Source organism: Pinus tabuliformis, chromosome 6 (genome assembly GCF_031772625.1).
Source record: "Pinus tabuliformis cultivar Carrire ecotype Pingquan chromosome 6, CPIR1, whole genome shotgun sequence".
In the NCBI taxonomy this organism is placed as follows: Eukaryota; Viridiplantae; Streptophyta; class Pinopsida; order Pinales; family Pinaceae; genus Pinus; species Pinus tabuliformis.
This window is the reverse complement of record NC_142292.1, coordinates 1,188,280,458-1,188,307,197: the sequence shown is the minus strand read 5'-3', so window position 1 is coordinate 1,188,307,197 and position 26,740 is coordinate 1,188,280,458. Positions and strand designations below refer to the sequence as shown.

At 38.4% G+C, this 26,740-nt stretch overlaps 1 protein-coding gene and 1 pseudogene across 1 annotated transcript; one reads left to right on the top strand and one right to left on the bottom strand.

The window, feature by feature from the left end:
• Positions 1-15,751: 15,751 nt before the first annotated feature.
• Positions 15,752-17,793, bottom strand: LOC149263005 (protein RETICULATA-RELATED 3, chloroplastic-like). Its single transcript, XM_089425578.1, has one exon. The coding sequence runs from the start codon at positions 17,532-17,534 to the stop codon at positions 16,383-16,385; it is 1,152 nt and encodes a 383-aa protein (XP_089281704.1). The 5' UTR covers positions 17,535-17,793; the 3' UTR covers positions 15,752-16,382.
• Positions 17,794-21,413: 3,620 nt separating this feature from the next.
• On the top strand, positions 21,414-26,424 carry LOC149263004 (zinc finger A20 and AN1 domain-containing stress-associated protein 6-like; annotated as a pseudogene).
• The last annotated feature ends 316 nt before the right edge of the window (positions 26,425-26,740 follow it).

Here is a 26,740-nt window from a genome sequence, read left to right as displayed (position 1 = left end):
TCTTGGATGAGCAGGAAGCAGAAATCAATTGCTTTAAGCACCGCTGAGGCTGAACATATTGCAGCTAGTATGGCTTATTGTGAGGCTATTTGGTTGAGGAAGCTCTTCAGTGAGCTATTTGAACATGTGTTGGATACCACCATTATCTATTGCAACAATCAGAGTAGGATTCGCTTCTCAGAGAATCTCGTGTTCCACAACCGTTCCAAGCATATTGATATCAGGTACCACTTTATCCGAGATATGGTACAACAGGGAGCAATAAGGCTCCAACACATCAAGATGAATGAACAAGTTGCAAACATCCTCACGAAGCCCTTGGAGAGGGTCAAGTATTTTAACCTTCCGAGAGAAACTTGGAGTCTTGGAAGAACCCTCCCATGAGGGTCCTGCTTGAGTTGGACATTGAGCTCTAGGAGCTCCTAGGAGCCTGGGGTACTTCCTGGAGCTATGTGTGACCATAAGGTGAGTGGTTCACCTTCCCCTATGATACCCCATGATGATATATGAGAGCATAAGGTGAGTGGTTCAGCTTCCCCTATGGCTGATGATATATGCATAGCATGAGTAGTTCACCTTCTCCTATGTCATATGAGCAGGATGAGTGGTTCACCTTCTCCTGTGGATGCCCTAGCATACATCTTACCCTTGTAGTCTGAGACTCTTGGGAAGTACCTCTCATCTGGCCAATGAGTTGGGAAAAGAGGATAGGGACCATAGCACTATAGATGGACGCATCGTGTACTGTCATACTCCCTATGTCTAGGATGCATGATGTTCAACAACTTGATCGCTCAGGATCAAGTCTGATTAGGGTTTTACCCCTGGTTATGTGGACTAACTTTTGTCAGTGGAAAGTGGTAAGGTCTTGTGACTCACTCTCGATTGATCCTTCTTATTATCTATATCAATCTTCAGCAGAGATGAGACGAGATGTAGAGATAGTACATGATGATCTGGATGGCATGATGATGGATGGATATTGGCAGGTGGAATTCTCCCTAATTGAGAGGGAGTGTTAAAATGTGCAACTAGGGCCAAATTCCACTTTGGGCAGCTCATTTGATGAAGATGATTTTTGGATTGAATTCCTCTTTTCGAGAGGACCAGAATCAACATAAGGATCACTGAATTTGGACAAGGAGAAATTCCACTTTGGGCAGCTCATTTGATGAGAATGATTATTGGATTGAATTCCTCTTTTCAAGAGGACCAAAATCAACCTAAAGATCACTGAATTTGGACAAGGAGAAATTCCACTTTAGGCAGCTCATTTGATAAAGATGATTATTGGATTGAATTCTTCTTTTCGAGAGGACCAAAATCAACCTAAGGATCACTAAATTTGGACAAAAAGAAATATGTTCTTGAAGTGAAGCCCACACACGTGCAATTTGTCAAGGTTTGCCTCACCATCATGTAGGCTCATGAAGCCCAAGAGACATGTCTTTTGACCCACATTGACTCATATAAATAAGAGTGACCTCAAACCTCATTTGGCATCATCACAACTCATCAAATCTTCTCTCCTCATTTGATTGGGTTGTACAAGTTGCAGGCAGCCTATTTCTCTCACATGTGCAGATTTCAGGAGGCAATTTGACTGGGCGTTGACTTTCTATTTCAGCTGAAGTTTGACCAGCGTTGACCAAGGCTCTCTTGACCAGATTTGACTGCGATTTTGGATAATTTGAATCTGTTTAACCAGGCCACATTGACTGGCACAGGAACCAAGGAATTCTGGGCTGTTTGACTTGCGTTGACCGCAGGCCTGTTTGACCACAGGGTTGACTTCAGGTTGACCAAGTTTGACTGCTGATCTGTTGACTGTTTTGGGCTGACTTTGACCAGCAAGAAAGGCCAAGTTCCTCTCTCCTTTGACAAAGCTCTCTTGGAAGAGTTTGACCACACTTTGACTGTCGTTGACTTTTTGGTTAGGGCAGAATTGCAGATTTGACTGTTGTTTTGGACAGTGATATTGGATCATCAAATTGGCAAATCAATTTTGACCTAAGTTGCACGAAACGGGGAAACGGAAACGAGTTTCCGAAACGGGAAGCGATACGAAACGCGACCTCCCCAAATTTAGGAAACGGGGAAACGCGAATAGATATATATATATAAATATATATATACATGTATATATATTAAAAATATTTAAAAATTATTATATATATGTGCAATCATAAAGCATTAATGATACATTATAATTTATTACATTTAAACATTAAGATTAAATTTACATCACATATACTCATGAGTCATGAATGATCACATAATGAAAATAAAAATATAGGAAAATCCAAAAGCAACCTTTATTATATATCCAAGGGCAAAATCTCAAAATCAGCCTTTATTTATATTAGTATATGAGGCTGCAAGTACAATAAAGACTATAAGGCTGCAAGAACTATAGAGACAAAAGACTAATCCTCATCATAACAATCCTCATCAAAAATAGAAGCAGCACAATGCTCAACATTGGATGGTGGTGCTGAAGAAGATGATGCACCAATTCCACGTCCAGACTCGGCCTCAATATTCAGGGCAGCAAGAGAGAGCTCCAAATCAGGACTTTCTGCATCCACATCCCATTCTTTAGAAGGACCACTGTTGTATTCTGGACCCCTACGAGATGCAAGGCGAAGGTTGGAGTGCACATAAACAAGATCCTCTGCTTTCTGCGAGCCCAACCTATTGCGCTTCACAGAATGAATAAAACCATAAGTGCTCCAATTCCTTTCTGCTGATGAAGAGCTTGCCACTTGTGAAAGAATACGAATGGCAAGGTTTTGCAAATGTACACCATTTGCTCCATGACAAATCCACCACCTAACTGGATTCATGGTGCTTCTCTCCTCCAAAGCTGATATATCTGCATAATCATCTATTCCTGCAGCAAAACTGGCAAATTCCTCCTTTACCTCCCTATGTAGATGAGAAGGAAACATTCTCATAAGGACTCTTTTCACCCCATTAGCCACTTCTCTATCCTTATGGGGTGCCTTCCTCTTCCCATTGCTTTGAGTAATAAGCTCCTCATCATAAAATTTGGGGTTCAAAGCATGTGCTAAAGTGTGCAATGGAGTATTGAAATTGTTCCACCTATCAACAATGATTTTCTTGATCAAACCAGCAAAATGATCATCAACAAACAGAAGTTGTGGAGACTCTTGCTAAATGATTTCCATAGTTTTCTCAACCATGGAATCCATGCCATCATATACCTCTCCCAAGAAAGGTTGGTCAGTGTCAGCACTCCGGAGAAGCTCAAATGCAGGGGTTGTGAACTTTAGCAAGAAATCTACCTTGCTCCACCAATCCTCATCAAGGCACAATCTACGCACCATAGATCCCCGCTCTGAATCTGCTTGTCTCCACTCAATCCAAAGTTGACTCACCACCATAGAAACTAATGCATGCTTTCAACAAGGCGGCGCAACATCACGAAGTTTGAGGCATATCTTGTCTCAGCAACTTTTAACAACTCCAATTTGGAGTACTCTCGAAATATGGCCTGAGACTGGTGGTGGTTGGTGATGAATTTGATAATCTCCCTTGCTTCCCCTGTGAGTTCCTTTATCCAGGAAACTTTGTTGTCGATCTCCTCTAAGATCAGATTCAGATTATGGACAATGCATGGTGTCCAAAAGATGTGGTCATACCTCCCCTCAATAATTAAACCTGCAGCTTTGCAAACTGGTGCATTATCCGTGATAACTTGCACCACCATGTTAGGCCCTATTTGTTCAATAGCTTTTATAATAACATCAGCAATGAACTGTGCATCTTTCACCTCACCTGAGCAGTCTTCTGCCTTGATAAACATTGCTCCTTTGGGGGAAGTGGCAATGATATTTATCAATGGTCTACGCCTTATATCTGTCCAACCATCTGAGACTATGGTAACCTCAGAGCTACTCCAGGAAGAACGAATTGGAGCTAAAATTTCCTCCACAAGGTCCTTCTCATTTTTGAGAAGCTGGGTTCTGACTTTCTCATAGTTGGGCCCCTTGTACCCTAGAGGAGCTTTGTTAACTGCCCTTATCATATCTTGCCAGTAAGGAGAGCAAACAACATTGAATGGGATACCACATGCATAAATGCACCTAGCCAATCTGGAATCACTTTCTTCTCTTGCTTGCACATTCACCAATCTAGCAATTCTGCTATCCTGAACTGAAGGGGATGCCCCTTGGCCTCTGGTATTTTTGGGTGCTGGTTGTTCATGTTGTTGAGTGTGACCAGCTCTCCTCTTTCTTGCTTCAGCTACAATCCTTGGCTCAATGTTAGATGGAGCTTGAGTAAGGTCATCATGCCTTCTCTTAGTACCATCCACCTCATCTTGCTCTCTTTGATATGCCCTCCTTGCCAATGGATCTATTGTTTTTGTGCAACCTGAAACCCCCTGTCCTCCTCCATGCAATAGATGTGCCTTCACTCTTGGGTAGGAGCCCTTGTACGTATTATTGCAAAGATTGCATCGCCATTCCCATGAGCCACCACCTCCACATCTTTGAAGCTTCGTCACATGCCTCCAAAGAGGATAATATTCAGCCCTTGGGTTGGCCCTAGGGCTTGAACTTGCAGTTGCACTTTGGCTGGAAGCCATTGCTGCAAAAATAAATTTAAAAAACAAATCTATAAATAAAAAACGTTTTTCATATTTCTGGCTGCATAAACCCTAGAAAAATTGAAGAAATAGTAAGAAAAAACTAACAAAATGAATGTGGCTTACCCAAATTAATTTTCTGTGGCTGAAACTACCCTAAAATGCCAGAAAAGAGGAGAAATATGGCTGTAGCTGAGCCAAATCTGCTGCAAAAATAAATTTAAAAACAAATCTATAAATAAAAAACGTTTTTTATATTTCTGGCTGCATAAACCCTAGAAAAATTGAAAAAATAGTAAGAAAAAACTAACAAAATGAATGTGGCTTACCCAAATTAATTTTCTGTGGCTGAAACTACCCCAAAATGCCAGAAAAGAGAAGAGAAACATGGTTGTAGCTGAGCCAAATCTGCTGCTGCTGAAATCTCTTTCTCTTGCTGCTGAAATCTCTTTCTCCTGCTGCTGAAATCTACTTTGCTCACTGCTCAAAACACCCTAGCTTAAACAACTGTCAATCTCCAAGAGAAATGACTTGCTGAATAGTGTGATGAGAGAATGAGACAAACTTCTCTTTTATAAGTTTAGACAGGCTTTTAGAACTCACTAAATAACCTAAAAAAAAATTAAAAAAACAAATTAACAAAAAAAAAAATTAAAAAAAACACATGTTCGCTGGGAAACGTGGGTTGTACGACCGTGAAACGCGTTTCCTGCCTTACTGGCCACGTTTCCGTTTTGAGAAACGTGGCAGTACGGCCGGAAACGCGTTTCTGCGTTTCGTCCCAGTTTCTGGCTGGAAACGGACCTCCCCCCCACGTTTCCTGCAACATAGATTTTGACTTTGACTTTGTATTTTGTACTCTCTCTCTATACTGAATATTTGATATTTATAATAAGAAGAATTGATCAAGGGTTTTTCCCTAGCATTAGCCAAATATTGGTGTTCTCTTGTCTTGGTTTGTCTTATGCATTTATTGTTTATGTTTTATCTACAGTTACTGTCAATGTGAATTAATGGTTTATGTGATTGCTATTGGAAAATAAGTGGAAATTATCATTGGGCTAATAAACAGACATTGAAGTAATTGTTGCAAGCATAGAACATATCATTGTTATCTAAAATTAACAGGAGGCTTCTATAGTGCACCCTCTCTATGTATGGATCTGCGACTACAAACTGGTGCACAAGTACTAAGGAAGAGATTTTTGGAGCAACATCCTCACACTATATGAGTTTCACACTTCAAGAGGGGGTTGCCCCAATAAGCACTGAGTCAATGACCCAATACTCTTCCTGCTTTGGCTGCTGTTGCACTCATTTCAACCGCGAAGCATAATGAATTGCATCCCTCTCAAGACACACATGTTGATGGTGCACCTCATCCCAAGGATATGGGGGTCACATTTTCTGCACATGTGCCTCAACATCCCACAAACGGGTCATTCTTTCTTACAGAGGACATTTTTTCCCCCAAAGCTACAATTGCATCACATCTATTGCACACACTAATCCAACTTGGATCCCTGCCTCAAATAATTTGTGAATTTGTAATGAGCATGTAATCTTTTGTTTTATTTTATTTTGTCCTTTTGCAGAATTGGAAGGGGAAACAAACCATTGCGATGGTTGGCTGTCCAAAAGCATCCATTAAAAGAAATGTACATTGTAGTGAAGACATCAACAGATAGACGTTATGAAAACTTGGGAGAACAGTAGCAGAAATGAGAGCTCCTGTATTTATCTCCTAAGCCTAATACAATCCGCATTAAATGTTGGGTTTCCAAGGTAAAAATTCTGTTGGTTTTCGTGTGTGAATTATTTGCTTCCTTAAAACTTGTTATGGGGGTATTTACTCTTACTACCCTCAACACTTGAATCAATTCCTTGATAGCTTGTTCGTTGGTATGAAATGCTACTTGTGCATGTGCTTGAATTGTTTGTAAACCCAACCGACTTGAGATATACAATCTGTCATATGTCGCGCTGTAGTTTCTGTTAATCCATTCCCTGGGCCAATATCCTCACCGCTGGGCAACTTAATTACTCATTGGGTTGATCTATACTACCTAGTCATTTTTTTCTCCCAGCCTAGGTAGATGCGACACCTCCACTCACAGCTCAAAACAAATTGATTATCAGAGATGCAGGATCAGGGCCTGATCATCTGGGTCCAGAAAGAAGCACCACAGAACCAGGCAACAGAATCGATCTTTAACCAGCAAGGGTAAAAGAACCACAAGGAAGAATTATTTGCCCAACAACAAAGGGGATGGAAGAGAGAACATCTAAGTTGGCAAAGTTAAGCACAAGTGAGAGGACCACTCATCGGATAGGAGTCCCACCAAATAGACACCATCAAACATAGAGTCATAGGATGTGTCTGGCCTGTCGCCCACATTGAACAATCACTAGGCCTGACACACTGAATGAAGCACAGTACACAGCTATTAATCCCACCAAACCCTTGCAGCTCACAGCCTTCTAATAGAGCCAAAGATCACAAAGATGGATTACTGTGCTCCAGATTACATGAAACTATTGAGGATGCGCACAGAGACATTAACACTCTTATAAAGGCAACATGACAAAATTGTAGGCAACATTGTGGGAAGAACGAACCAGACTGACTAATCTAACCTACCAAGTGGATCCAGTAGATCCCTGAAGGCACAGGCATAACAAGTACTTTGCACAATATATACATTCAAAAATGAAAAGAATCTTAGTGGAGTACAAGAAATAGGAGGAGCAAAAAGCAAAGATAGAGGGAGTAGATTCAAAGGTGGAAGCTAGAGCAGTAGGAAAGGCAGGGGCAATACTAGAGCCAAGTGAAGTTTAAGTACCACCGCTTTGATTAATTAATTTTTAAACGTTTGAGACATGAGCAATTATTAAGTAGTAGGAAGTAAGTAGTGAAGTAAGCAAAGAATAAACAATTGCTTCCACTACTTCCTGTGCTCTCTACACCTTTATTGCTTGTGTTTCTTCTACTGGCTATCCATTTGGTCATCTGGAACTGAGTGCAATTAGTTAGGGCTTTACTATAGGACCTAGAAGTGCCCTTGCATATGGTAAAATTGTCTTTGTTACTGTTGCTAAAGGGTATGGTTCTGTAGGATCTACTTTTGTTGGTGCTAAGTGAGATGTTGGCACTAGGTCTTTACCTATAACTAATGCTACTGCTCCTGGAATTGCTCATGCTTTTTACCTAGTAAACTCTATTGAATTAACAAAGTAACCTACTCAATCAACGGTTGTTGGATATGGATCTCCAACTCAATCATCATAATCTTATGTTGTAACTGTGCCTGTCACTAGGTACTCTACTACTAGATCAACTGCTTAAACTACTGAAAAGGCTACTAAAACAATAACGGTCTACATCAAATCTCCATTCTTAAGAAAGATCATGTGCATTGAAAGGTGGATCTGAAAAGCGAGGGGGAACAAACAAACTTTGATATATGTGATTATCAGAAAGATTCTTTATCTCACTAACTTTCCTGAATCCTGAGAATCGAATCACTTCATTACTGCCAAAAGAGTGGGAATGGCGTGGCGATGCTGTGGAGAAGAGAAGGGCCAGTTTCAGGCAACTACCACGATCTATCCAATCGATTTGTTCAATTCCACTCAATATTGCGATTTTTGGGTTGATTACAAAATATTCCTTTCCTTCTCATGTAGGTAGATCTCAACTTACCACTGCCCCAAGGCGATATCCGATTGGAACTAGATCTTTGATTTTATTTCCAGGAGGGAAGAAGAAGCCAGTCACCCATTCATCGGAATAAGGAACAATAAATCCTGCGTGGATCTGCTCTGAGGATTTCTGGAAAATGACACCCCTGACACTCTCGCTCTACGCAACCTTGGCTGGAACTACAGTAAACAGAGTTCCATCCATTTGTCAATGTAACAAACCAATGAAGTTTGAAGCCAAATTAAAGCATAGTTCACTAGATTGATTGATGAGCATTGACTTTGACAACATAATTAACAAACCAAGCTCAAACCCCCATCTCAAAAACAAAGTTTACAAAGAAATAATTGTTTATTTTTGCAAAATATCTGTGTTAACTTTGACAAAATAAACAGACCATAGGCCCACTGTTTACAGATCAAATATGCACATTTCAACAAACAATATTCTCCCAATATACCAACAAGCATCCAATCAATACATAAGTCCTACAAACTATGATGTATTTTGTTGGAAAGCATGTACCATCCACAGAATACCTACTGGACTTCATCCAAATTTGTATTATATTTCATTTTATTCCTTTTCTACCATTTGTTTTGTAGTTCACCCACCTCAATTGAAAAATACTTGAAGCTAACACAGTCAAAGATGATCACTCACCTAAATACGTACTTTATCAGTGTGACCATATGAGACTTGGCCAAAGATGATTGCTTTCCACCAATTTTGTACTTTTATAAATAAATAATACAACATAGAGTGCGCATAGTTTCAGCAATCTCCTATCAAGTACATTTTGTTACTTGTGAGTATTGTATTCATATCACAAGTATCATCCTTTGGATGTCATGTTTGTCATAAGCATCTTACAAAAATTTGAGTCAACAAGTTCCTCCATAGATCCATCCTTAGGCCCTTTTATTCCTCCAAGACTTGAAAGCATCTCCATGTAGCTTGTTCATGTTTACCACACAATTCTTCGTGCAAAGCTCCTTGTCCTCAACCTCAAAAGCTACAATGGACTTTTTAATGTTGGGCTAGGTATTCCAAATAAACATTGATGATGCTTTGTTAACTACCATTGACACAACCCTTTATTCTCCCTAAAATTTATGATGTGTCAATAATTTCCACTTCAAATAACAAGTGAACTCTCCTTCAATAGCATCTACGCTATTAAACCCCTAGCACTTGTTGGAAAATTTAAAGTGGCAGCTTATTATATCAATTTTCCTTAACCTTAATATTTGCTTGTGAACTTAGTTAATCTTCTCTTGTTCTTTATTTAGATATTTTCATCAAACAAATATCAAGAGCAAATATAGTAACAATAGAAGACATAGAAATTAGGCTCTCATCCAGGCAAAACCCCTCCAAGGGGAAAACCAGGAAAACTCTTCTCTTCTTATACAATATGTTTCAGATGAGACCACAAAGACCCAAACTCTAAACCAAGTCCTCCTCCAAGTACCAAGTCAGCCCCTCCAGCAAGTCCTTTGGATCTAGCATCAACCACCTTCAAACTGTAACTTCAACCTGCCAACTTCAATACTGCTACTTCGACCTGCAACTTCGACCCTGTAGTAGCTACAAAAACCCTAATCCAGCTTCCTCTTGAGACCTTCCTTGAGAAAGACAGCTTCTCCTAAGGTCAATGAGGTCAAGACCAAATATTCTTCCTTCCAGCAACAAGAAACTACACTTCGTCCTACTGCAACTCAGATTTGCAATTTCGGCCTCTTTGTAGCTGCATAAACCGTATACTTTCACACGTGAGAGAGAGATAGCCCAAAAACAAGTCGTATTCTTCTACTAGACATTTGTTCTTCTTGTCCTCTTGCTTCTCAGCCAGAGACCAAACTTTTTCCTTGAGATCGAACTTCTTGGTTACTGAGTACCAACTGAGGTCGAACTGCTCCTTTATATAGCCTTTCAAAGGGGTTGAATTCCTTCCTTTAGACCGACTTGAAGTTGCCAGGGCCAACTTGTACTTTTGGAGTTTCCAAGACTTTCTAGACTCAAAAAATAGTTCTTTTTCCAACTGCATTTTGCTTGAAAGGGTCTTATAAACATGATGTTGACTTCTTTGACTCATGACAATAAATCCTATGACCTAACAAACCCCAGAAGCATGAAGAACATGCTTTTACCTAGAAGACCATCAATAATGAGCATGAAACCCATGCTTTATAAAAAAATCTTTTTCTTTTCTTCTCTTGTTTGTTACATTATATACATATTGAAATGAGTACAACAACAATTATGAAGACCAAAACTAGTTACATTTCCAACACTCCCTCTTAACGAGGGAGGTATTCATAATTGTACAACCAGTACAACATCATTCTCAAACTGAAGAGTTCTCATAAGAAGAGTCGGATTGATAAGCCATAGTGTAAGCATCATCATTATGACCAACACTGTAACTGAGGCCTAACTTGACAAGCTCAACTTTATTTGAGAGCATTATGTTGGGAGACTTTATGTGTGATATCGCACTACCTCTACAAGGTCCATACCCCATCCGGATGTTCACGAGGTATGTCCTTTGAGGACTATTCTTGTCTTGGATCTCCAATCCTGAGCCCTCAAAGAATATCGGTCCTCTTCGACCACTCTTCTCTCAAATACTTATCCGATCCTCAAAGAGTGTCAGTATCTTGCTTTTCTTGGATTTATATCCTCAAGGAAACCACATATGCTTATCCAATCCTCCACCATTCTCTTTTTATCACTTGAAGAAGAGAATGCACATGTGATGTCAACATCACTCTCTCACCCAGAGAGGATATCCCTATTCCCTTTTGACCAGGAAATAGATCCTTGCTCCTATTCAAGGAGACTCCTTTGTTCCCTCTCAAATCTAGAGGAGATTCCTAACTTCCTTTCTAATTGGGAAGTATTATCCACAAGCTTTCTAGCTTGTCTTCATAAGAGTATCAGCTACCAGTTCTTCATAGTTGCCTAGCTCCCTCTTTTTTCTGCATCTCATTATGTCAAGCCTGCTTCCTTTTGAGGTATCATGGAGCCATCTTCACTCTTCAATCTTGTGACAGGATCCTAGTCATTTTCCTTGATCATCACTTTCATTTTTTACATCATAGATGAAGGCATTTGCATTAAGATTTTCCAAACTTCAAGTTGATCATAGCTTCCTCACGAGAGTGATCTCCTTTGGCCTTCAAGTTATCTTCTCACACTGCTACCTTTCAATCCCAAGATGGACACATCTTGACTTCACAGTTGCCAGGTACCAAAAGTTGAGCTTCTCTCAACATTCTTCATACATTTTTATCCATACAGTTGAACTTGCCTCAACTGTCATCATGTATTCCTACAACATCCTTCCGATAGCAAAATAATATGTTAACCAGATAACCAACAATAATTAAAAAATAGACTTACCTCCTCATGATAACCTTCTCGTCCAAATATCAACATCCTTGTGGTCCATCTCCACTTGAATCTTCCTTCATTCCTCACAGTGCCCAAGGATCGAACTTGATATACCAAGTTACAACATTTTCTACCAAAGATTATACTAGATGTTAATAATTAATTTACATATTCTAAAGAAAGTCTTAATCTTTTATACATACTTAAGTCAAATTCTTCCTTTTAAATATCATACAATCGTACTAACTTAAGTAAGTCAAATTCTTCCTTTTAAATATCATACAATCATACTAAGCATGTTACAAGATTCTTCATACATGAATCTTAACCAAGAGTCACTTCCAATGTGTGCCCTTATGCCTCTTATTTCATCATCTAGCTATATGTCTCATAATGAGCCCGCATCCTGACCCATTACATTCCTTCATCCCTTTAATAGTATTGTTCCAATATTACATGGAATGTCTACTAACCTTGTCATAATGCTTCTCCCAAGAACCTATCAAATGATGGTTCTTATAGGATCATTATGATCCACCTTAGCAAGAAGACTACCTCTAACATAATGTTAGATAATGACTGGATGAGCAATATGCAAAATGGTCTATCTATCTATTTTTAAAGGCTAGATGATCTCTACAAAGCAACTTAACCAAGTAGACTCTACATATGAAACTATCACATGCTTCTCTCTATGATGTTATGCAAAATCAAGACTCGTATATAAAAAACAGTGCATATTATCCTAAAGGAAGGATTAATCTTTCTAGAGCACCTGACCACCGAAGCACCTTCTTCTTAAGTAAAGATCTTTCACATCTTTCTTCAGCTTCTTCTTGGGTTCTCCTGTTTCCTCAGTTATGTGAGCCTCGCTTCTTTCCTTTCTCTTGTTGTTCTGGTGGCTTGGACAGTCCCTCTTATAGTGTCCATATTATTTGCACTTAAAGCATTGAACCTTGGACATATCTTTCTTCTTGGACTTCTCGAACTTTCCCTTCTTCAGCTTCTTGACTCGAGCTAGAAAGGCTTGAGACTGCTCATCTAATCCAATGTCATCTTTTACATTGATCCTTGATTCTTCCAAAATGAATTGAGCCCACAACTCAAGTGGATGCTTGTTGCAAATCTTTCTTCGAGTGGATGCTTGTTGCAAATCTGCTCCATTTTGTTGGCAATGCATTTAATACACAGATGGTCATTTCCGAATTAGAAATTGTCTCTCCAAGCCCTTGCAAGTGATCTCTTAATTGAGAGATCTTCATTAGAAAGGATGTCATGTCCTCATCCTTTGATTTCTTCATCTTGTATAGTTTATTCTACAAAGACATCTTTTGTCCTGATGTACTTATAGAGTACAAATTCACTAGCTTGTCATACATAGCCTTGGAAGTTTTCAAATCTGCAACAAATGGAACAAGAGGATATTTAATGGATTCAACTATGATCCTTTGTGCCCTCACTTCCCCTTTCTTGTACTTCACTAGATATTGAGTCTTGTCTTTGCTAGGTTTAGTGATTTCTCCGGTTACATATTCCATTACCTCATGTTCTATAAGTCCCAAATCAATCCTTTTCTTCCATGCTAGGTAATTTGATGCTCCAACGAGCTTATTACTCTCCTTGTAGAAAGAACCCATATGACCTGTAGATTCAAACAAAGTAATAATATGCTACTTACTTGATAACCAAGATTCTCCTCTTCCTTGATGATGTCTCCAACCTTTCTTGATGCCCTCAAGACCTTTGAAGAAACTTCAACAGTGTTCTTGAAAGATGTTTCCCAAGATTCCTCCAACAACAGCTTTCAAGAGTGATGAATGATATCAAGATCCCTTTGATGCTCCCTACAAAGATGCCTTTCAATGGATCTCCTTCTCTAAAGAGACAACCTTTCTTGTAGTCTTCCTCACAAGCCTTCCTTTGATGACAGCTTGATGTAGTCTTGATCTTCTTCAATGTAGAAACCCTCCTTCCAAATCAATAGGTCTTCTACTTCTTTTCTTGTATCCTTCCACAAATGATTCCCCTTGACAAGTGTCTACAAGATGATCCTTCCAACTGCCTTCTTGTTCACCTTAGCTCTAATACCATGTTGGAAAATTTAAAGTGGCACCTTATTATATCAATTTTCGTTAACCTTAATATTTGCTTGTGAACTTAGTTAGTCTTTTTGTGTTATTTATTTAGATCTTCTCATCAAACAAATATCAAGAACAGAAACAGTAACAACAGAGGGCACAAAAATTAGGCTCTCAACCAAGACAAAACCCCCCCAAGAGGAAAATCCAGAAAATTCTTCTCTTCTTATAGAATCTGCTTCAAATGAGACCACAAAGACCCAAACCCTAGACCAATTCCTCCTCCAAGTACCAAGTCAGCCCCTCCAACAAGTCCTCCTTTGGATCTAGCACCAACCAGCTTCAAATTGTAACTTCAACCTGCCAACTTCAATACTGCTACTTCAGCGCTATAGTAGTTGTAGAGACCCTAATCCAGCTTTCTCTTGAGACCTTCCTTGAGCAAGACCTCTTCTCCTAAGGTCAACGAGGCCAAGACAGAATATTCTTCCTTCCAACAACAAGAAACTACACTTCGTCCTACTGCAACTCGAATCTGCAATTTCAGCCTCTTTGTAGTTGCAGAAACCCTGGACTTTCGCACGTGTGAGAGAGAGATAGCCCAAAAACAAGTCTTCTTCTTCTACTAGACCTTCACTCTTCTTCTCTTCTTGCTTCTCAGCTAGAGATCGAACCTTTTCCTTGAGATCGAACTTCTTAGTGAGTGAGTACCAAATGAGGTCGAACTGCTCCTTTATATAGCCTTTCCAAGGGGTCGAATTCCCTCCTTTAGGCCGACTTGACGCTGTTAGGGCCAGCTTGTACTTTTGGAGTTTCCAGGACTTTCTAGCCTCAAAAAATAATTATTTTCCCAATTACATTTTGCCCGAAAGGGTCATATAAACATGATGTTGAATTCTTTGACTCATGACAATAAATCCTATGACCTAACAAACCATAGAAGCATGAAGAACATGCTTTTACCTAGAAGACCATCAATAATGAACATGAAACCCATGTTTTATAAAAATTACTTTTTCTTTTCTTCTCTTGTTTGTTACATAAGATACATATTGAAATGAGTACAACAACAACTATGAAGACCGAAACTAGTTACATTTCCAACAACACTCACCATGTGCAATCTATTTGTGTTGATACAACCTTGTAAGCTAATTTCTGGGGTTTTCAGTTTTTTCTTCCATTCTCCAATTTTTGGTTCAAACTCTCTCATAGTGAATAAATAATAGTTTCAATCAACTTTCTCATTTTTCACATGACTAACATAACTCTAGTTATCTGTTTTCTATGAAATTGACCATGTTTCTAGCGACATGCCTTATTTAAGTAATCAACAAAAGGGCGAAAAAAAGAAGAAACTTAGAAACCCTAAAAAGAATATGCTATTTCATTGAACAAAAATAATGTCACCACACAAAAGCATTAACCCAACCTTATATGATACAATTAAGGGAAAATAGAATGTCAGGTCAGATCTTGATCTTTCCAACAGAAAGTATAACCTAATGGAGGTGATTCAGCTAAACTTACAAGACCATTGGCAAATATTTTAGAACAAAATGAACAAGAAGGCCTCAGTTTCATAAGACCAGAATTGTTGTAATTATATCTAAAAAATTAGTCTCTCAAAGAATGTGTGAAAGTGTCGGTTATAAAATATCAACAATGACTTCTTTGTGGAATAATAGAAAAAAAATGTTTGTTTTTCCTACTTTAGGACATAAAGAAAATCATATCTTTAAGTATCCCCCTAATCAGTAAAAATCTAAATCTTGGCACATACAGGCATCAAAATTCTAAATCCTATTTTTCAGTCGGTACATTCAAACATAGAAAGTGGGCCATGCAACACCCAAGTTTTACCATTTAATTGTTATGTGTTTAGACTCGAAGATTAAGTACACAGCTCTGAAGTGCATCTCTTAACATCTCTTGTAATGTTATACCTAGGAATGTCACTTAAGTTTCAAATGGCAACCACTTTACGGTCAGATTGAATCTCATATTATGCTAAAATTTACACCATATTCAATGTTATATGCTGACTGAGAAATGTATAAACCTAATAACAAATTTATAGAAACGCGTAAAATAAAGATAGACTTCACTTCGAAGTTGCTGATGGCCTATGCACAAGTTCAAAATTTTAAATGAATCTATCAAATAACTTGGCACCCCTTCTAAACAAATCTTAATTTAGACATGCGGTTAAACTAATCCTATGCCATTCTGTAATTGAGGAATTTGCCCATCCTTGGCTGGATTCACTAAAACGAGAGAGAAATCTGGATGTGACAACTTACATGACAACAGCGTCCCACAACAAGTTAACCACACCTACCGGCCTGTTTCAAATTGCATGCGATTCATTTTGGACTTCTGGTCTACTCTGCCTTCTGGACCCTACCTAACAATATAACTTTTAGCAGCATGGAAGAAGAATCTTGAACATCTGCTCCTCAAATTGTTTGTTGGCATTTTCAAATAGGGACTCTTGATACTAGGCAATCAGTTTATCTTCGTTGACCAGATATTCATCTACAGCTAAGCAATATAAAACCTTTGCAAGAACCCAATACAACAAACTAGTTCAAGCAGATTGGTTGGACTGTGGATTTTTCTCCTGGTCCAGCAACTTGGTCTTTTGTTCTTGTGATAAGGTTAGCGGGGGATCGACTTTTTGGGAACCAGTTAGTCTAGCCAAGATTACAAAAGACATTCCCCCAAGCACGTTATTCAGACACCGAAGCACAACCACAGAAGTCTTGAACACAAAAGGAGGAAGTCCTTTTGCAAGCAGATATTCAATACCATTCAGAGTTTGGTACCTAAAATTGCTGCTTAAGCCCATATGAAGAGCCCATGTAGATGCATTCAACAATGTAGGGGGCGGCTTGTTTGGGGTCTCAAATTTGGGATCCATCTTCTTTCTGATACTCATCAATGTATTGGACAATGCAGTCCCTACAAGGCCTGCAGCAAACCCAACCACTGCAAACACGGTACCCTTGTAAACAAAGGTACCCAATCGCTCTAGGACGTTATAGGTTCCTGTCTCAAACATGTGGCTTGTAGGACAGCTTGAAAAAATACCTGGGAGAACTTCTGCTGCTGACATGGCTGATGATGAGGGAGCCAACAAGTACATCAATAAAAAATTGAGGATGGAGCCAACAACAAGAGTGGAAAACACAAAGTCCAGCTCATCCAAACCAAAGTTAGGCCTAGATGCCATGTCACCAAGGACGCATGCACTTACCCCAACTAACTCCTCCATTAGGACCTTGAATGGGAATTGTGGGTCTGCTTCTACTCTTGATTTCCACCCCTGTAAAAATGTAGCCAAAAGCCCACCTGTATTTTTTTTTCCGCCATCATTGTTCTCTGATTCTCCCCAGGCTGATGACTCCCCTCCGCCGCCACTACCACCACCCCTGTTGTTGCTGTTGCCAATGCTAGACCCATTGCCTCCGCCTCCACTAGACTCGATTGTTGGAGCTGCCCACGTTCTGAAATCCCTTGCAATGCATGGATCGCCCCAGTGGAACTCATTCAAACCAAACTTCCGATCTTTGTTAGATGCGAAACTTCCGACAGAAAAAGTGGGGAGGACATTTGAAACATTTTTCAGGCACTTTGTATCCTGTGCAACCAAATGTGAACCTTTATCATATATTCTTCTTGGGTTCACTGCCGGTGAGATTGACGAAGCAAGGAATCGCATCGACATCACCTGTGACATGGTAAAGAGATCTACCGGATGCCCACCAAAATCAAAACCCTGCGTAAACTACAGCGCTCGGAACCTTCAACGAATCCGACTAAACTCTCAGGAAAACCCACGGGAAAACGTGAAGACGAGCCCCACCAGAAAGAGAAAAACTTTCGAGCGAAAACCGTCAAATAGCATGATGCGCTACAACTGCCCGGAATTTGACTCAACGTTGTCGGGGATTCTGCCAAGCGACTTTAAAAACTATGATAGTGAATGTGGGCAAACCCTTTGAGGGTGAGAGCTCATTTTGCAATTGCTATATGATCAAAGTTAATTTTAAAAGTGCATGATTATGACCTCCTTATATCAACATAGATATTTTTACCTAAAAAAATCAGAAAAATGAAGACAATCAAAATTAAATTAGATAACTAAGTATTAGGGTGATGCGACAACATTACAAAGGTGCGGTGTAATTATGTATGGATTTAGCAAAATTGACCAAAAAAAAATGCAAGGAAAAAAGCAAAATATTAACTAATACAACTATATAAATTAAATGGTTGGCAAAAGCTATAGGCATCAATCTATGATAAGTATCAAAAAGCCTACTTCATCATACATATCATGTTGCTAAAAATTAAAAAATGATAAAAATTAGCTAAATTATAAGTTGTTTATTATTATTATTATTAATTATAAAAAAAACCTTGATGGGGGTGGCTGAACAAGTGGCGAGTGTTAGGGAGAGGGAAGGGGGAGCATTTGTCAACCCACCAACTTGCGAAGGCACTAAGAGCGGGTGGTGTGGCCTACCACCCTCATGCATGAAGCATGTGAGGAATTGTTGTTTGCAATGGTTGGTCGAACCTTGGCTTATTCATTTGTGGTTTCTTAGTAGAGAGACGGGTTTTTATGCCATATGTTTATTGTTTCCTTGATGAGGGTGGGATTTTCCTCCCCCTCTCGGTGTATGGTTTCTTTGTGTTGTTCTGACAATTGGTCCAAGATTCAGAAGGTGGATGTAGCTGAGCCAAATTGACAAAAAAATGCAAGGAAAAAAGCAAAATATTAACTAATACAACTATATAAATTAAATGGTTGGCAAAAGCTATAGGCATCAATCCATGATAAGTATCAAAAAGCCTACTTCATCATACATATCATGTTGCTAAAAATTAAAAAATGATAAAAAATAGCTAAACTATAAGTTGTTTATTATTATTACTATTATTAATTATAAAAAAAACCTGATGGGGGTGGCTGAACAAGTGGCGAGTGTTAGGGAGAGGGAAGGGGGAGCATTTGTCAACCCACCAACTTGCGAAGGCATTAAGAGCGGGTGGTGTGGCCTACCACCCTCATGCATGAAGCATGTGAGGAATTGTTGTTTGCAATGGTTGGTCGAACCTTGGCTTATTCATTTGTGGTTTCTTAGTAGAGAGGCGGGTTTTTACGCCATATGTTTATTTTTTCCTTAATGAGGGTGGGATTTTCCTCCCCCTCTTGGTGTATGGTTTCTTTGTGTTGTTCAGAGAATTGGTCCAAGATTCAGAAGGTGGCTGTAGCTGAGCCAAATCTGCTACAAAAATAAATTTAAAAAACAAATCTATAAATAAAAAACGTTTTTCATATTTCTGGCTGCATAAACCCTAGAAAAATTGAAGAAATACTAAGAAAAAACTAACAAAATGAATGTGGCTTACCCAAATTAATTTTCTGTGGCTGAAACTACCCCTAAATGCCAGAAAAGAGAAGAGAAATATGGTTGTAGCAAAATTGACAAAAAAATGCAAGGAAAAAAGCAAAATATTAACTAATACAACTATATAAATTAAATGGTTGGCAAAAGCTATAGGCATCAATCCATGATAAGTATCAAAAATCCTACTTCATCATACATATCATGTTGCTAAAAAATAAAAAATGATAAAAATTAGCTAAATTATAAGTTGTTTATTATTATTATTATTAATTATAAAAAAAACTTGATGGAGGTGGCTGAACAAGTGGCGAGTGTTAGGGAGAGGGAAGGGGGAGCATTTGTCAACCCACCAACTTGCGAAGGCATTAAGAGCGGGTGGTGTGGCCTACCACCCTCATGCATGAAGCATGTGAGGAATTGTTGTTTGCAGTGGTTGGTCGAACCTTGGCTTATTCATTTGTGGTTTCTTAGTAGAGAGGCGGGTTTTTACGCCATATGTTTATTTTTTCCTTGATGAGGGTGGGATTTTCCTCCCCCTCTCGGTGTATGGTTTCTTTGTGTTGTTCTGAGAATTGGTCCAAGATTCAGAAGGTGGCTGTAGTTGAGCCAAATCTGTTGCAAAAATAAATTTAAAAAATAAATCTATAAATAAAAAACGCTTTTCATATTTTTGGCTGCATAAACCCTAGAAAAATTGAAGAAATAGTAAGAAAAAACTAACAAAATGAATGTGGCTTACCCAAATTAATTTTCTGTGGCTGAAACTACCCCAAAATGCCAGAAAAGAGAAGAGAAATATGGCTGTAGCAAAATTGACAAAAAAATGCAAGGAAAAAAGCAAAATATTAACTAATACAACTATATAAATTAAATGGTTGGCAAAAGCTATAGGCATCAATCCATGATAAGTATCAAAAAGCCTACTTCATCATACATATCATGTGAGGAATTGTTGTTTGCAATGGTTGGTCGAACTTTGGCTTATTCATTTGTGGTTTCTTAGTAGAGAGGCGGGTTTTATGCCATATGTTTATTTTTTCCTTGATGAGGGTGGGATTTTCCTCCCCCTCTCAGTGTATGGTTTCTTAGTGTTGTTCTGACAAAAATAAATTTAAAAAACAAACCTATAAATAAAAAACGTTTTTCATATTTCTGGTAAGAAAAAACTAACAAAATGAATGTGGCTTACCTAAATTAATTTTCTGTGGCTGAAACTACCCCAAAATGCCAGAAAAGAGAAGAGAAATATGGCTATAGCAAAATTGACAAAAAAATGCAAGGAAAAAAGCAAAATATTAACTAAGCCTACTTCATCATACACATCATGTGAGGAATTGTTGTTTGTAATGGTTGGTCGAACCTTGGCTTATTCATTTGTGGTTTCTTAGTAGAGAGGCGGGTTTTTACGCCATATGTTTATTTTTTCCTTGATGAGGGTGGGATTTTCCTCCCCCTCTCGGTGTATGGTTTCTTTGTGTTGTTCTGACAATTGGTCCAAGACTCAGAAGGTGGCTGTAGCTGAGCCAAATCTGCTGCAAAAATAAATTTAAAAAACAAATCTATAAATAAAAAACGTTTTTCATATTTCTGGCTTCATAAACCCTAGAAAATTTGAAGAAATAGTAAGAAAAAACTAACAAAATGAATGTGGCTTACCCAAATTAATTTGTTGTGGTTGAAACTACCCCAAAATGCCAGAAAAGAGAAGAGAAATATGGCTATAGCAAAATTGACAAAAAAATGCAAGGAAAAAAGCAAAATATTAACTAATACAACTATATAAATTAAATGGTTGGCAAAAGCTATAGGCATCAATCCATGATAAGTATCAAAAATCCTACTTCATCATACATATCATGTTGCTAAAAATTAAAAAATGATAAAAATTAGCTAAATTATAAGTTGTTTATTATTATTATTATTAATTTTAAAAAAAACCTGATGGGGGTGGTTGAACAAGTGGTGGGTGTTAAGGAGAGGGAAGGGGGAGCATTTGTCAACCCACCAACTTGTGAAGGCATTAAGAGTGGGTGGTGTGGCCTACCACCCTCATGCATGAAGCATGTGAGGAATTGTTGTTTGCAGTGGTTGGTCGAACCTTGGCTTATTCATTTGTGGTTTCTTAGTAGAGAGGCGGGTTTTTACGCCATATGTTTATTTTTTCATTGATGAGGGTGGGATTTTCCTCCCCCTCTCGGTGTATGGTTTCTTTGTGTTGTTCTGAGAATTGGTCCAAGATTCAGAAGGTGGCTGTAGCTGAGCCAAATCTGCTGCAAAAATAAATTTAAAAAACAAATCTATAAATAAAAAACGTTTTTCATATTTCTGGCTGCATAAACCCTAGAAAAATTGAAGAAATAGTAAGAAAAAACTAACAAAATGAATGTGGCTTACCCAAATTAATTTTCTGTGGCTGAAACTACCCAAAATGCCAAAAAAGAGAAGAGAAATATGGCTGTAGCAAAATTGACAAAAAAATGCAAGGAAAAAGGCAAAATATTAACTAATACAACTATATAAATTAAATGGTTGGCAAAAGCTATAGGCATCAATCCATGATAAGTATCAAAAAGCCTACTTCATCATACATATCATGTGAGGAATTGTTGTTTGAAATGGTTGGTCGAACCTTGGCTTATTCATTTGTGGTTTCTTAGTAGAGAGGCGGGTTTTTACGCCATATGTTTATTTTTTCCTTGATGAGGGTGGGATTTTCCTCCCCCTCTCAATGTATGGTTTCTTTGTGTTGTTCTGACAAAAATAAATTTAAAAAACAAATCTATAAATAAAAAACGTTTTTCATATTTCTGGCTGCATAAACCCTAGAAAAATTGAAGAAATAGTAAGAAAAAACTAACAAAATGAATGTGGCTTACCTAAATTAATTTTCTGTGGCTGAAACTACCCCAAAATGCCAGAAAAGAGAAGAGAAATATGGCTATAGCAAAATTGACAAAAAAATGCAAGGAAAAAAGCAAAATATTAACTAGGCCTACTTCATCATACATATCATGTGAGGAATTGTTGTTTGCAATGGTTGGTCGAACCTTGGCTTATTCATTTGTGGTTTCTTAGTAGAGAGGCGGGTTTTTATGCCATATGTTTATTTTTTCCTTGATGAGGGTGGGATTTTCCTCCCCCTCTCTATGTATGGTTTCTTTGGGTTGTTCTGACAATTGGTCCAAGATTCAGAAGGTGGTTGTAGCTTAGCCAAATCTGCTGCAAAAATAAATTTAAAAAAACAAATCTATAAATAAAAAACGTTTTTCATATTTCTGGCTGCATAAACCCTAGAAAAATTGAAGAAATAGTAAGAAAAAACTAACAAAATGAATGTGGCTTACCCAAATTAATTTTCTGTGGCTGAAACTACCCCAAAATGCCAGAAAAGAGAAGAGAAATATGGCTGTAGCAAAATTGACAAAAAAATGCAAGGAAAAAAGCAAAATATTAACTAAGCCTACTTCATCATACATATCATGTGAGGAATTGTTGTTTGCAATGGTTGGTCGAACCTTGGCTTATTCATTTGTGGTTTCTTAGTAGAGAGGCGGGTTTTTACGCCATATGTTTATTTTTTCCTTGATGAGGGTGGGATTTTCCTCCCCCTCTCGGTGTATGGTTTCTTTGTGTTCTTCTGACAATTGGTCCAAGATTCAGAAGGTGGAGGGGAACTTGTTATTTTAAATTGGTATGTTGGAGCTCTTGCAACGACAGGGGAGAATTATGTTGATAGATCCTTGGTTTTCTAGGTGGTGGGAGGAACTATAGCAGGTGGGGAGAGTAAGGTATTCAATGAAGCTTGCAAAGAGAGCTTATACGACTAGTCAAATTGCACCAGATGGATTTCAGACTCGGGGTTCCTAATTGTCCAGATTGTGGCTCTTCTCCTCAGCATTAAATTGCTAGTCTTGTTCTTTAGGCCTCACATTCCTCTTATCTTTATGTTTGCATGTGTTTGGCTCATTGTGGGCTATTGAATTAGTTTAGCGAATGTGACTATAATTGGTTTTTGGCTTCATGTTTGGAGGTTTTGTTTCATTGTCAAAGTGTGGTGTTCAGTCGCTTTGGGCATTGGGTGTTATTTCTTAGTGACGGGCTTGCCACAGTCCTACATCATGTTGGTTGGCTTTGAGTTTGCATGAGGGACTCAGGGGTTTAGCGGACCGTTGATCTAAGGTGTCCAAAGGGGAAGTAGGTTGCCTCCCTTATTTTGCTTTATTGTTCATCTCTGAGCGGTCAACCTTTGATTGGAGTAGTGGGAGTTGGGGGATTTGATGTTTTTGGCTTTGTATTACCCCAATGATCAAGGTTGACTTCATGTCGCGTCAACGAATGTGTGGGCATCGTGGGGTTGGTGGTTGTGGCCAACAAAGGCGCTCGTGAGACCAATCATAGCCTCAAGAGGTTGCGGTTGCATATTTTTCACCTCTCCGAGTACTCGGAGGGATATTCAGAGGCTTCAGAATCATGTTACCCAAGAGCGACAAACTTATTCAAATTCGAAGGTATTCGAGGAGGCTTCTCATTGGCTTCCTGATCCTGGCCACAACAGGGGAAGAAGGAACCTATACATGCATTTTGTAACTCTCCATTGGCAACTCAAGGCCATGTTGGGAAGAGCTGTAAAAACATGAGGACAAGAACGATGTCATTTATTTTCTAAATGATATTCAACAAAATCAATGGAAATTGCAAGATTGCCTTAACAGAATGGAAGCTCGTTTAGCTCACATGGAAAGACATATCCAATGCGAGCTTAAACCTACAGTGCCACATTATTCGAGTGCAAAGGGTCTTGTGCCTGCGATGTCATCGAACACCTGAATTGGATACATGTTCAAGCTTATCTCTTAGAGACCTTATTTTGGTCTTGTGTTTTTAGTGTTGTTCTCTTTTTTCCAATAGATACTCTAAGTTTTCATAGACCGACCGATAACTTTGGTTTTCTATGTGACAGAGTGAGGCCAATCCATTTTGATAACGAGTGATGTAATCTATTTTCTAAGATAATATAATTATCTTACAAAAAAATATATTAATTAATATATATATATATATATGTTTAAAAAATATGTAACAAGATTATTAACCATAGAGATTCGCCCCCGCTTTACTATGTAGATTCTTAATTTGTAATTAGAATTAACTAACTATTATACATTTTGGATTTTTGGGCTAGAATCTGGTGAAACAATTTTTGGTCAAATCGTGATCTTTTGTTGTTTGAGATGTGTTGTTAATTCCATATATGAATTCAACACCCTGAAACCTGGAGCACGCAAATTGTGTAGAGTTCACAACTCAAACTTGTGATTCCAACAAGTTCTAGGCAAATTCCATCAGAAAATCTACAATTAGGCTTTGTTTCAATACCATGGCTCATCAATACCACATGCTAAAAAAACCATAACTCAACCTTGGAAATAAATATCAATCTTCGATTTGTAAACATTATTAAGAATATTCTAGAATAGTTTGTGGAGGTTAAATCCTTACCAACCCCCTGATTATTGTTAATAATTAAATTTAATTATGGAAACCCTCCTCCAAAATAAACACACTTATCGACGCAATTAGGCTACACTCATTATTAAAGATTAAAATTCTAATTAAAGATTAAAATTTAATTAAAATACAAGTAAAAAAATATGTGATATTGTTTACTATGATAGTAACATAATTAAATTAAATCGGAATGCAAGTAGGAGGAAGATGTGATAACAATTATTATGATAGTAACATAGTTGATAGTTTTGATCAATTATTTTTTATTTATAATTGTTATTTTTATTACGTCGATAAGCATTCGTATTGTGAGGTTCTTCTTACAGACACTATAGAGATTCATCGTCCGCCATTGAAGAGATTCAGATGACATCATGCAAGGATTTGTTGTCATAAATTGATCCAACGGTGGTCATGTATGTTACTCCAAACCCTAAGAGTAGACTAACTCGTGCACCACCATTTTATTTTGGGTGTTCGAACTCCCACAACAACTTCAGTGAAGGGCAGTCAACAGGTTTTCCAGGTTATGGATAGTAAGAGCGTCGGGAAGACAATGAGGGGAATCATTGTATTAATTTCTTCGAAAGTTTGCCGAACCATTTGGTTTATGTGCCAGGGTTTATCCAATGCGTTGTCAAAGTCGATGTGTGGTTCAGTCTAAGGGAAAGAGAGGAAACTCCTTTTACTTTGTGGCTTATTACCTTTTGTTTTATGTACAATGGATGTTAAATTGTTTTCTTTTTTACCTGATTTCTATTTGTTGTGTTTTTGTTAGGAAAGCTAGAACTAGGAGAAGAGCAGGTCCCAGGTCCCAGAAGGGCCCATGCACTGTGCTAACAATTGTGACCTTCAAAATTTTGGCTACCATGAGCTTCTTCTCCAATTGTTGCCATGAATTTGTATTTCTCAACTCCCCCAAATCATCCTTCGACAAGCCGCAATAACAGTCGATGCAAGGTGAGGTTTCTATCTCGGGACCTTACGTCGGTGCTGAGGAGTTCCAATCCAAATATTTAGTCATCGATGAGGTCGACCCTTCTTGCAGCATGGTCGTTCATCAACTAGAACCCCAACAACAATAAAACCCCCTCCTCTTTCGTCGCGCCAAACGAATCATTGCTTTTCCTACCGAAAATGCATGGGGCTCGCCAGATTCTAGTGTCATTGCACTAAATGAAATTTGGTCATCCTTTATAGAAACAAAGTTAAGGTTGAAGAGTTACCATGTGCCTCTTCTCCAAGAGTGAATTCATGTTGCTCAACTCCTCCAAATTGTCCTTCGACCAGCCGCAACAACAATTAATGTAAGGCAAGGTTTCTATCCCTAGAACTAACGTCAGTGTTAAGGAGATTTGATCTAAATATCTATGGTTGTTGATGCGGCCAACCCTTATTATAACATGATCATTCATCAACTATAACCCCGATAATAGTAAAACCCCCCTCTCATCCATCACGCCAAATGAATCGTTGCTTTTCCTACCAAAAACACATGGGGGTCACTGGATTCAAGTGCAGTTGTGGCAACATGTTCTGCACCCTCCACCGGTACTCTGACAAACACAATTGCATGTACGATTACAAGACCATTGGGAGGAGAGTTTCAAGGCTAACACTTTTGTGCAGTTCAATGAGATTCTGAGGTTCTCGAATTTGATGATGGGTCTACATTTAGGAAAAAAAACTAACATTCTCGACTGAATGAATAAGATGATTTCATTGTAGGAAGGGGAATATATTGAGGTTTCATTATATTCCTAAAGATGTGCTAGATCTTTCGAGTGTGTTTTGTGGTTCACATGGTGTGACCCTTACACAACAAAAGAAACACTTACAGGTGTTTCAAAGTCAAACCACTACCAAGCCATAGGTTTCTAGATCAATATTCCTATGTGAAAGGTCATCCATTTGCCACCATCATAATAAGGTGCATGCAGTCGAATACATGTCTAATTATATGCTTCCCAAAGTATTGTATGTTTTCCAAAACATCCACCACCCAAGAACACGCATTGTT

Excerpts from the sequence above, each read along its gene's own strand:
- LOC149263005 (XM_089425578.1), bottom strand. The coding sequence starts at position 17,534 with ATGTCACAGGTGATGTCGATGCGATTCCTTGCTTCGTCAATCTCACCG.